The following is a 12,007-nucleotide window of genomic DNA, read 5'->3' on the forward strand; positions in this document are numbered from 1 at the left end:
TTTTTTTTTCTTACGCGCTCTCTAATTGACAGGTGTCAGATTGTGACAGATACTTGTAAAAATAATGTTTCAAAGTTTGTTTGGAAGCCTTTTAAATCACCTTTATCGTTACGGAAATGAAAATGTTTCGCTGAGGCATCTCTCTTTAATTTGCTTCACCTCTATTTTAACTACCATTTACTCGCTCAAAAATTGTTCAGTTTATGGAAGATCTTGCCGTATTAACAGCCCTAAATCATTCGGGTTCTTTCGGAGAGAATTTCGTCAAGTTTAAAAACAATAAATATGTTATTTACCGGCTAAGGGTCGGTCCGTATGGTGAAAAACTGTGACCTCGGTCTTGAAAATGCTGCCCTCGGCCTACGGCCTCGGGCAGTATTTTCAAGACCTCGGTCACAGTTTTTCACCATACGGACCTCCCAGCCGGCAAATAACATATATATCTTAACACGAGGCAAACCTATGATGCATTTTAGGGTTTGAATCACTTCTTAAAGAATGTAAACACAGAAAAATTCTTTTCAATTCATTTCCCTCGTTTATTTTCCGTAAAGAACTTATCCAAGATTTGGAATGAAGCGCGAGTGTACGAACTCCCTTCTCCTGGCATGGAAGATATAACCCTCGATCCAGTGGCTACCCAACCTTCCTCCCCGCCCCTTCCTTCCACCCTAATGCTCGGAGGCAAGTTAGGTTGAGAACTGATGGACTGGGTGGATACATCATAAAGTTTGTCTGATTGATGACTAAAAAGCCTGGCCCTAGCTTTCGATATTTTTAAAACAATAATAATCTTTGTGACTTTGGTGAATATGTCAGATCATTTCAATGTTGTAACTGTTACAATTATCCCTGTAATCCCCTCATCGTCTCTTAACATGGCCTGCATGATTAAAATTAGAAAGAATAGTCTACACTTTTGACTTACAGCAGTTGTAGATTTGTATTGTTCATAAATATGTCTTTTGGCAAATTCTCCAACTGGTTGTTGACCAAGGATCTGTCAACAAATGAAGAGACGGTTATAGTACGTGTAACAAGTGTTCAGCCGCACGACTGATATAAACGTATTATCATTACCATTAATATCTTCAAGTGGCTAGAAATGTTTTTGGTAAGAACCCAGGTGGCTTATACTGCAACGTATTTATATTTTCAGGTAAATCTGCCAACTCCATTATTTAGTTATCAAGCGTAGTTGTCTTTTAAGACATCCATTGATGAGTTGGCCATTCGTCAATCTATTATTTTCAACAGAAAGGATTTCGATGTGTCATGGGAATCAACTTGATGTTCGAGTTTCTTGAGCGGTTCTTCCTCGCCATATGAAATAAAGGGAGAACGTATTTGGAATAGCTTAGAAATTTTTGCAAGTTTTGGTTTCGTAGAACGAAATGATTTTGAGGGTTTTCTTTTTTTATTCGAGGCATTGAAAACAACAGAACACTTTAAAATTCCTCTCTTCTCCCTCCCTCTCCTCCCATCACCCATTGTTGTAATACATAAGGTCTTACGATTCAAACTGACATGTAGTGTAGACCTCATCATAAGCCAGGCGATATTGAGTTGTTGTATGTTAGGGGGGTAGGGTAAGTAAAGATACTAAAAGAAGTTTGAAGGGGAAAAGCACTGAACTAATGATACAGAATGTCTGGAATTGACAGAACTTGGCGGAGGAGTATGAGAAAAATTTCCTTGTGTTACGACTGTTTGACGCTGCCAGGTCTAGGTTTCCATACTAGCAACTTAAGTCTTTGAACGTGCACAGAGTTGGACTTCCATGATCTTTTTTTCTCCTTCCAAATTGAAGTATTCTTCAGTAGAGAGTCATCGTTTACAAACCTTTTTTCGTGTTCTCTCAACATCCAAAGTGGTTTATAAACGACGGTAAACCGATAAAATTTAAAATTTTAAGCTTTCCGCCTTCCGGAGCAAAGAGAGACGCGAGATTTGCGCTTGTAATCGTTGCAGGGTAAAATTATCTCTTTGTGCTATATTATCTCACTGTTTTTGTATTTACTACGAGTACGTTTCGGTAGTCGGGTTTGGTTAAAACCAAGGGAAAAACAAGTTCCAGCGGCTCCGAAATCATTGAATGCAAATGGAGACAAACCTCAGTTGAAGTATAAAGCTGTTTGACGCGAAAATTTCGCAAGGGAGTCGACGTTCAACGGAAAACATGACGTCTTGATTTTTTGTAAATTTGTTTTACGAAAATAACTTTAGATCTCAATAACTTGAGTTAATTTTCCTTTTACTAATAATGTGCTTATTATTTTTTGTATCTTTTTTTTTTCTGTTTTCGGTTTTTAGGCTTGGTTAAGTAATAAACTTTAATTTATTTTAAAAATTCGTTCGCAACGGGATTCAGAGAAAGTTCCTGTTAAAACGTTTCTGTTTGAGGCCACTTTCAATTTTATATTTTATCTTACACTTTTCTGTAAATAAAGCTTTCTTTACATTTATCACCTTAAAATTTCTCTCTAAAAAAAAAATTCTGTGGTTCAATGTTGTACACACTTGTTATCCTCTAAATATTCCTGCCACCTCTTACATATTTAAAAAATTGATATTTTATCGTAAGGTTTTCACCGCCTAGAGAATTGCGGGATTTGCGCCCGAAAGTATTATAATCGTTGCAGGAATAAATGAGTTAAAATAACATTTTTAAGCTATATCATCTCACTTTTTTTGTATACACCTGCTATACAACTACTCACATAAGCACCAGTGGCTATTGGCTATTTAAGTCGCTGTTTTGTGGCATGTTTAATATCAACCACTAGCTACCTCCACTTCGCTGGATAGTCGTTAGCTATGAAGAATTTCGAAAGAGGACAGACTTAAACTCGAACAATTGGTACACCTACCAATCTGTTACGATGTACTTTTTAATTCTTTTCCTTGGATTGTAGGGTTTGTCCTGATTTCTCAAGTTTTCCAGCAAATTTCCAGCTGCAGGTCATTTAGTTATTTAAGAATCGTGACCGGCATTCGAGCTCTTGAAATTTCTAATTAAGTGTCAACAACTATGCATCCGTACTCTGAGACCTGCGTTAAACATGACCGAGTGCTAGACAAGAGATTTATAATTCGGGATCACTTAATTTTAAATTCAGTTTTACTACAAGATTGCTTCATTTTAGCTATTTTAGAGTCAAAGACCTTTAGACATTCTCGACTAGAGCTGTCCAAACTACTCGCCAAGAAAGGAAAAACTTGGTATGTTCTTGCCTCAAAAAATTGTACCGACAAACTAAATGTCTGAGAATCTTCATGATAAGTTAAAAAAAAACCTTTCGAATGCAAGATCTGTGGCAATTCTTTTTGCTGTCCGCGATTTAAACTTTCACTTGATAATTTTTGCCAAGTTTAAGTTTTCTAAACACTTTTGTAAATTCGAACGACAACTCCACGGCCATTTTAATACAAGCTGAGACAACTTAAATAAATTTTGTGAAAGGAAAAGAGTGTAGCGCGAGTAAACAAAATAAGTTGAAAAAAGAAACAATTTCTTTGGTCCAATGTTGTACACTCCTCTCATCCACTGAATATTCCTGCCACCCCTCACAAATTTTAAAAATGTTTTCCCCCAGAAGGTTTGGAAAAAAAGACACCTTGGATGCAACTATAATTCAAGCGCTCGAAAATAATGGATATCAGCAGTGAGAAAACTTTTTCCCTCTGCCTGGTTTTGTTTCCCTTCACAAATTATTATCAGAATTGTTATTTTATGATTGCTAACAAATTTCTGGGTGCAGTTGGTTTAGTTCAAATAAAGCTGATCGAGCGCAACCATAATTTAGGAAGTTTCTTGATCTGTTTAGATATATTCCAGCATGGAATATCATTTTTCAAGAAATGAGGTTTCCTCACAGGTCTCATATTACCCGTATTCCTATATCTACTTTATTAGAAATATAACCAGCAGTGGTTAAATTCAATTACGGTCATAGGGACCTGGATATCTCTATAAAAAACTTTTCAAATCCGCAGGAGCTAGTGAGTCATCTACCACCGTGATATATTGAGGTGTTTACCGGTGGTATTTTGTTACTCCACTGAGCTTGAGGTAAGATGATTCAGAGACGCTCGAATGTTGGGTCTGGATTTAGGAAGAACTGGTCAGTTGGATTAGTACTGCCTCCTGGCCTCTCAATCATTTTTTTCAGATTAACATTTGTAAATTTAGGGTATACCGCAATATTTTTTCATAGACTCTTGAAGAGAAACTAAGAGTGCGTAACACATTTTTAAATTCTCATTTTCAGTTGTTGCACTTCGAGTGTTTTGACGCGCGCATTTAAAATTGGCTCTCACTTTTTGACAAGGCAACAGGAGTCACAAGGCTGATTATTTTTTGTTCTTGTTTTGTTCTTGTTTTTTTTTCTTTTTCTTCTTCCCTTTGTGTAAAGGAGAGAGATTAGAGGAAAACACATATCTGAACAATGAACTGCATAGAATACTCTTGACTTGATTACTAGACTGGTTAAGAATGAGAGGAAAATCGAAGGTGAACATTCACTACTACAATGATTCCTTTACTAAATTTCCTTACAAATTTTTCTTTGATAATCTATTTAGCGTACGAATTTTCCTAAACCAATAGACGTTTCAAAGAACTTTTTCCTAGTCCAGGTATTAATGCAGCTTTATTAAGATATGACCCATACTAGAAAAAGTTCTTTGAAACGTTTTTTCGTATATTGAATATGCGATATCACCCACGCATTCAAATGTCTGCTTTGAAGGTTGGATTCCATGCTTTCCTCTTAAAACAATATTGAGAAAGACTCCAAACTTACAGCCGGTACAGCCGGGTATTGTTGCTGAAAATGCCTGATGGTAAACTCTTCAGCTGGTTGTTGCTCAACTCCCTATCAAAAATATGTCAATGTATTTTCAATTGCATGGTATACAACAACAAAGTTCAGAGAACAAGAGGCTAGAAAAATAAACTCGTTACTTCTTTTAGCATGCTCTAGTATAAGGGCCTAAAATATGAAAGATATTAAAAGAAGTTTGAAAGGGGAAAATATTGAATTAATAATAGAGAATGTCTGGAATAGAGAGACTTTGGCAGAAAACAGTAGGGAAAATTTTCTGGTGTTACGACTGTTTGACACTCGGCACAATCTGAGTTTCCATAGGGGAAATTTAATTTTTGAACGTGCGCAGAGGCGGCCTCTTCGAACTGTGCCACTGAGGTAAGACCTTTATCTGTGAGGTTGTCAGTTTTTACTTAGGTTTTTGGCCTTAGTGGAGGGAGACAATTGGAACAGGGGGGACAGGGGGGACGGGGGAGGGAGCCCGGGGAGAGCAGACGGCAGTAGAGGGATATATTTTAGGGCGGAAAGCGGGAGCAGAAATTAAAGAAAAACACACTCATATTTTGTTTATAACTGTTTATCATCTAGTTATAAGACCAGTTCTAATTTAACTTCCGCCTATACGTTGAAGATATTTTCATGAGTGAGGAAATGTAGGTTTATTCTCAGGCTGATAGAAAAGCATTCTTTATCATCAAATTGGATACCTATCGAATTTGGTTGCACTATTGGTCATGAATGAAGTGACATAAACTGTGTACAAATTTGTCAGTGTCTCGCGAACTGTAGCAGGCAAAATTCTTCAGCACACAAAGCGAGTCGGCTCAAATGACTTTAAAAGCTCTATTGATCAGTCTCAGAATCGCATAATTGAAAAAAATATCGCATTCTGATTGGCCAACGAAGCGAAGTATTTAGCGTGGAATTGCGAGTTGAAAACGAGGCTAAGTGGTATTGTTTCGCATATGCGCAAACATAACATATATCGTCAAATTGTAACAAAGTTTACTACAATGTCATTTTAAAGTTTTTAGAAAAACCATTGTCAACTTTTAAAGAGCCAAAAACAAACAAAAAAACCGTTTTTGAAAGTGAGTCAGAGGTTCTTACCTGTTTCGAAACAAACTACAAATTCTTGGAGAGGCATAAAAGCGATATTTCTGAGAATCTTATCTACTTGATATATGAAAAAAAACCCTTCGAAAGTAGATGTGCACTCAAGATTTTTGGCAATTCCGTTTGCTGTCCGCGATTTCAACTTTCACCTGATAGTTTTTGCCAAGTTTAGACAGTCCAAACACTTTTGTAAATTCTAACAACGACTCCATGGCAATTTTAATTCAAGCTGTGACAACTTATATAAATTTTGTGAAAGGAAAATAGTGTACCGCGAGTAAAAAAAATAGTTGGACGACGCTTGAATCAGAACACTTGAAACACGGCACGATGTTGTTGTCTTTCGATTTCTTCGCTTTCAGACGTGATGTGGTCTAGTAATGTTATTAAATAATTAAAAGTTAAATCCTCACAATGAAAATAAACTCCACCAGTTAAAATCCTACAACTGAATTTATTTTTCAAAATAAAAACACTTCCGCAAGTAATTAAAGCTGCTTTCTAAGCTTGCTAACTTTAAAAGCTTTCCGTACAGACTATCATGAATAATTCGTCACTAACACCTTATTGTTTATAAATTTTTTTCGCGTTCTCTCAACATCCAAAGTGGTTTATGTACGACGGCAAAGCGATGCTTAGCTATCCCGGAACAACGCACGCGAGATTTGCGCTTTTAGCCGTTGCAGGGTAATAGCCATTAAAATCACCTCTTTGTGCTATATTATCTTAATGGTTTCTTATATACTACGAGTACGTTTCGGTGGTAGGGTAAGGCTAAAACCAAGGGAAAAATTGAACATGTTTTGGCTCCGCAAATCACCGAAAGTTGAGAAACCACGATCCTTTGTCACACTCAAGACTATATATTCTTTATTTTCATTTTTGTGCCTTTCGGTCGTGGATTTGCATTGGATTTTATCCAAGGCATCTGCGTCCTTTCTTCACGTTTCACGTGAAAGGCTGGTTTAAGTAGTCAACTTCAATTTGTTGGGGAAAATCGCCAATGCAAAATCGTTCACAACGGAATTCAGAGAAAAGTTTTTGTTAAAGGTTTTTGTATGAGGCTACTTTCATATTCCATTTTATATTCCCACATAAAACTTTCTTTACATTTGTAACCTCAAAATCTCTCGAAAAAGAAACAATTTCTTCGATTTAATGCTGTACACATTCCTCATCCACTAAATATTCCTGCCACCCTTAACAAATTTGAAAAATATTTTACACCCAAAAGGCTTGGAAAAAGGACACAACGGAGACAACCTTAATTTAAGCGCCGGAAAATCATGGATATCAACAGGGAGAAAAGCGTTCTCCCAATGCCTGGTGTTGTTTCCTATCACAAATCATTATCAGGATTTCTATTTTATGATTGCTAACAAATTTTTGGGTGCCGCTAGTTACCTCCACTTTGCTGAATAGCTGTAGACTATGAAGAATTTCTAAAGAGGAAAAACTTAAACTAGGACAATTGGTACCCCTACCAATCTGTTTCCATGTAATTTTTGAATATGAAAGCGATCTTCGTAGTAATAAACATTACTTAAGTAGTAGTGAAAAGAAGGCCTGTACGGGATTTGAACCCATGACCTCTGCGATACCGGTGCAGTGCTCTATCAACTGAGCTAACAAGCTTTTTTTTTTTTTTTTTGCGATTAAAACGTATACAAAACATCCCGGGCAGTATCACTGAATTTCTTAGTGCGTGCATTCTGAGTCAGAGAAACCGAACGCTAGAAATGAGATTTATAAATGTCTTCGAGAGAGCGCAGAAGCTTCTAATCAACATATAATAGTTCGAAATGTATGGGCTTTCTCAGTTTCCTTAAATTTTGGGTAAATTTCCAAATGCAAGTCATGTAGTTATTTGGGAACCGTGACTGGCAGCCGACCTCAATTTTGTGTCAACGTCCATGGCTCTGTATTCTGAGACCAGCGTTAAGGATCACCGAACGCTAGACATGAGATTTATAAATCACTTTGGGATCACTTTGCGGTTTCTCGTCGACATATGATGGTTTGGATTGTGTAGGCTCTCTCAATTTGTTGAATTTTTAGAGAAATCTCAAACTTCCGTTCATTCAGTAGTTTGAGAACTTTGATCGGCTGTCGATTAGGTAACCTAAGTGCACGAATATATTTTCGTCAAACAAAACTAACCTTACAGTTATGGACAGAAAATGGTTTCATTCTAAGCTTAAGTCACAAAATCCTTGAGCCTCCTTTTTGTAAGATATTTGCCTCCCTTTTGTACCGGCTTCATATGTTTTTTCAAGTAAGCTTTCAAGATCGTGTGCTCGTAAGTTTGTTTTATCAATCCAAATTGTTGTTTTCAAAAGACTCCACTTCAATAGTCCCCCATTTGTATATTATCGCGGTGAATGGAGAGCTGATTTGTCCGTGAATATGGAAATTTCGGCGAGAGAAGAAAGAATTTCGTTTATAAAATGTCGTCTGCAGTACGTACTTGAGCACCCGTTTCAAATCCTTATTTACCCATTTCTAACTAAGTGACCACAAAGCTAAAGAGGTTTATTTCTAGGGCTGGTCATTTTATGAAGAAAAATTATCATTTAGGGAGACGAGAAGTAGCACATAGAGTAGAGGTCAAAACAAGGGAGAGGTGGATCCAAGGGTACTGTGCATCAGCATTAGAGGAAAGAGGACATATCGGTCATTTAGAGATGAAGCATTATTTGTCTGTTAAGTAGATTTGGATTTAAAGCGTCTTTTAAATAAATAAAGAAGCGTATAAACTTACAAGTCCGATAACAAGGTGTTTTTGCTGAATATGTCCGATGGTAATCCCTTCAACTGATTGTTGTCCAACTGCCTAACAAAAAATCATTTAAAGGCGGTATTTAGTAGCTAGGTTACACCAAGTAAGGAAGGTCAGGAAACACATAAAATGCATGCAAACAGACTGTTAGCGTCAATAAAGCGACGCTTTTTTTAAGTCTGTGATAAGAAAACGAGCTATACTGTAGAACAAAATGACTTTGAGAGCTTTTTTAACATTTCATGAGACGAGGAGTAGCATATAGGAAGAGGTAGGAACAAGGGTGCTGTACATCAGCATTAGAGGAAAGAGGACATATCGGTCATTTGGAGATAAGGCATTATTGCATGTTGAGTAGATTTGGATTTAAAGCGTCTTTTAATAAATAAAGAAGGGTATAAACTTACAAGTCCGATAACAAGGTGTTTTTGCTAAATATGTCTGATGGTAATCCCTTCAACTGATTGTTGTCCAACCGCCTAACAAAAAATCATTTAAAGGCGGTATTTAGTAGGTTACACCAAGTAAGGAAGGTCAGGAAACACATAAAATGCTTGCAAACAGACTGTTAGCGTCAATAAAGCGACGCTTTTTTTAAGTCTGTGATAAGAAAACGAGCTATACTGTAGAACAAAATGACTTTGAGATTTTTTGACATTTCATCAAAACTAACCTTACAGTTATGGACAGAAAATGGTTTCATTCTAAGCTTAAGTCACAAAATCCTTGAGCCTCCTTTTTGTAAGATATTTGCCTCCCTTTTGTACCGGCTTCATATGTTTTTTCAAGTAAGCTTTCAAGATCGTGTGCTCGTAAGTTTGTTTTATCAATCCAAATTGTTGTTTTCAAAAGACTCCACTTCAATAGTCCCCCATTTGTATATTATCGCGGTGAATAGAGAGCTGATTTGTCCGTGAATATGGAAATTTCGGCGAGAGAAGAAAGAATTTCGTTTATAAAATGTCGTCTGCAGTACGTACTTGAGCACCCGTTTCGAATCCTTATTTACCCATTTCTAACTAAGTGACCACAAAGCTAAAGAGGTTTATTTCTAGGGCTGGTCATTTTATGAAGAAAAATTATCATTTAGGGAGACGAGAAGTAGCACATAGAGTAGAGGTCAAAACAAGGGAGAGGTGGATCCAAGGGTACTGTGCATCAGCATTAGAGGAAAGAGGACATATCGGTCATTTAGAGATGAAGCATTATTTGTCTGTTAAGTAGATTTGGATTTAAAGCGTCTTTTAAATAAATAAAGAAGCGTATAAACTTACAAGTCCGATAACAAGGTGTTTTTGCTAAATATGTCTGATGGTAATCCCTTCAACTGATTGTTGTCCAACCGCCTAACAAAAAATCATTTAAAGGCGGTATTTAGTAGGTTACACCAAGTAAGGAAGGTCAGGAAACACACAAAATGCTTGCAAACAGACTGTTAGCGTCAATGTAGCGTTGCTTTTTTTTAAGTCTGTGATTAGAAAACGAGCTATACTGTAGAACAAAATGACTTTGAGAGCTTTTTTATTCGAATCATCGAAAACAACTGAACACTAAAATTCCTCTACGGAATAAATAGCAACACAAATCGTAATATTTGATATACTTATAAGATTATGAAAGGAAAAAAAATAGAAATTAAAGCTTTAGAGCAAGCCCTGCTTTATCGTCATATATCTAGCTTTTCTTTGACATCTGCAACCTTCTAGAGGTTAGACTCCTGTTTATACGCCAGTTTGGAAGGAATCAGAAATCGTATTGTGCTGTTAATACCAATATCCATTAACTTAAGTGTTTAGAAATTCGCCATTCTTTGGATAAAATTGACTATTTTTAAGATTTTACAATCTCTTACTTTTTTACACCCCGGCTTCCATTTCACTGAGCCGAAAGTATGTCTAACGAAAAGCTATGCAGCTGGCTGTTTACTCAACTACACACTAAGAAATTTTTCCAACTATGTTCAACATGAACGGGTTATAATGCAGATAAGATACCCTTTTATTCATCAGGACCCAGTTGTTTGAAGCCCCATTAGCGCTAACTTATGGTTACATTTTAATCCGGGTTTCTTTATTCCTTCATTCAAAAGCCTTTTAAGGATAATTTTCTATATCGCTTTTAAAGCATCCAGTCATCACAACCTTGACAAAAAGAATTCGATTGAAACTTTTGTTAAAGCTTTCAGATCTGAAATCAGTTTCAAACTAGTCATGGGTTATCTTAACCCTGCTTAACCCACCCAGTAGATTAAGAAAAAGGGTCTTAGTTAACAATCAAAGTTGTTTATTGTTCCTGCAAACTTTCTGTGGCCAGTCTCTTCGTCGGTTGTAACCCAAGTCCTAATTAAGATGTTGCTACATATGTATTAAATCGGCGCAGTTTGAAATGCGAATTTATGAAGCTGTTAATTAATCAATGGAATGAGGAAACAAATTTAGCTTACAGCCACCCCAGCTGAGAGTTGCTACTGTGTTGAATACCCATGGTTTTCAAAACGGCTAATGACGAATACTAATATTTATTATCGACATATCATTGTCAGTCCCTGTTAGGATATCACTGCCCTTTTAAATTGAAATGCACACAACATTATCTGTACATCTTAGCCTACAGCCAAGCCAGGTGAGTATTGTTCCTGAAAATGTCTCGTGACAAGTCGTTCAGCTACTTGTTACTCAAGCCCCTGTTTACAATTTCTTTTTCCTTGTGGATATCGATCACGGAACGAATTTTCCGAAACCAATGCTTGTCTCAAAGGACATTTGTAAGTCCAAGTGTTAATGCCGCTTTATTAGGATATAACCCATAAGATGCGACAGCACCCACGCATCAAAATGCCTACTTTCCAGGTTGGATTCCATGCGTACCCCTTACACCAATATTAAGAAAGACTCCAAACTTACAGATTTTCCAACTTGATATTGTTACTGAAAACTCCCGATGGTAAATTCTTTAGCTGGTTGTTGTTCAACTGCCTATCAAAAATAAGTTGAAATATTTTTAATTGTATGGTATACGACGACAAAGTTCAGAGAATAGGAGGCTCGAAAAAATTATCTCTTTTCTCATACTCTGATATAAGGGCCTAAAATATGCGGGTGATTAGTATTACATTATATTCGGACATGGATCTTTCACAACGGAAGAAAGAGGAAGTTTGTGTGATGCTTCTTTCACGTTCATTGTATGCTATTTTTTTAAGCGATTTGATTCAAACGACTTTTTTTATATATCGATATCTAAGGTTATGTAACCTTTGCACCCGAAAGCATTATAATAGTTG

At 36.6% G+C, this 12,007-nt stretch overlaps 1 protein-coding gene across 1 annotated transcript in view; it reads right to left on the reverse strand.

Annotated features, from left to right (window-relative positions):
- Window positions 1-924: 924 nt before the first annotated feature.
- Window positions 925-12,007, reverse strand: part of LOC149052392 (uncharacterized) — a 33,372-nt gene continuing 22,289 nt past the window's right edge. Inside the window, exons 7-12 of the mRNA XM_089195280.1 lie at window positions 11,628-11,699; window positions 9,999-10,070; window positions 9,132-9,203; window positions 8,707-8,778; window positions 4,806-4,877; window positions 925-1,000 (exon numbers count right to left, since the gene is read on the reverse strand). Of these exons, the coding sequence (XP_089051406.1) occupies window positions 925-1,000; window positions 4,806-4,877; window positions 8,707-8,778; window positions 9,132-9,203; window positions 9,999-10,070; window positions 11,628-11,699 (436 nt within the window). The remainder of the gene's footprint in view (window positions 1,001-4,805; window positions 4,878-8,706; window positions 8,779-9,131; window positions 9,204-9,998; window positions 10,071-11,627; window positions 11,700-12,007) is intronic.

This window comes from Pocillopora damicornis, chromosome 1 (assembly GCF_964200805.1).
Source record: "Pocillopora damicornis chromosome 1, jaPocDami1.2, whole genome shotgun sequence".
Lineage (NCBI taxonomy): Eukaryota > Metazoa > Cnidaria > Anthozoa > Scleractinia > Pocilloporidae > Pocillopora > Pocillopora damicornis.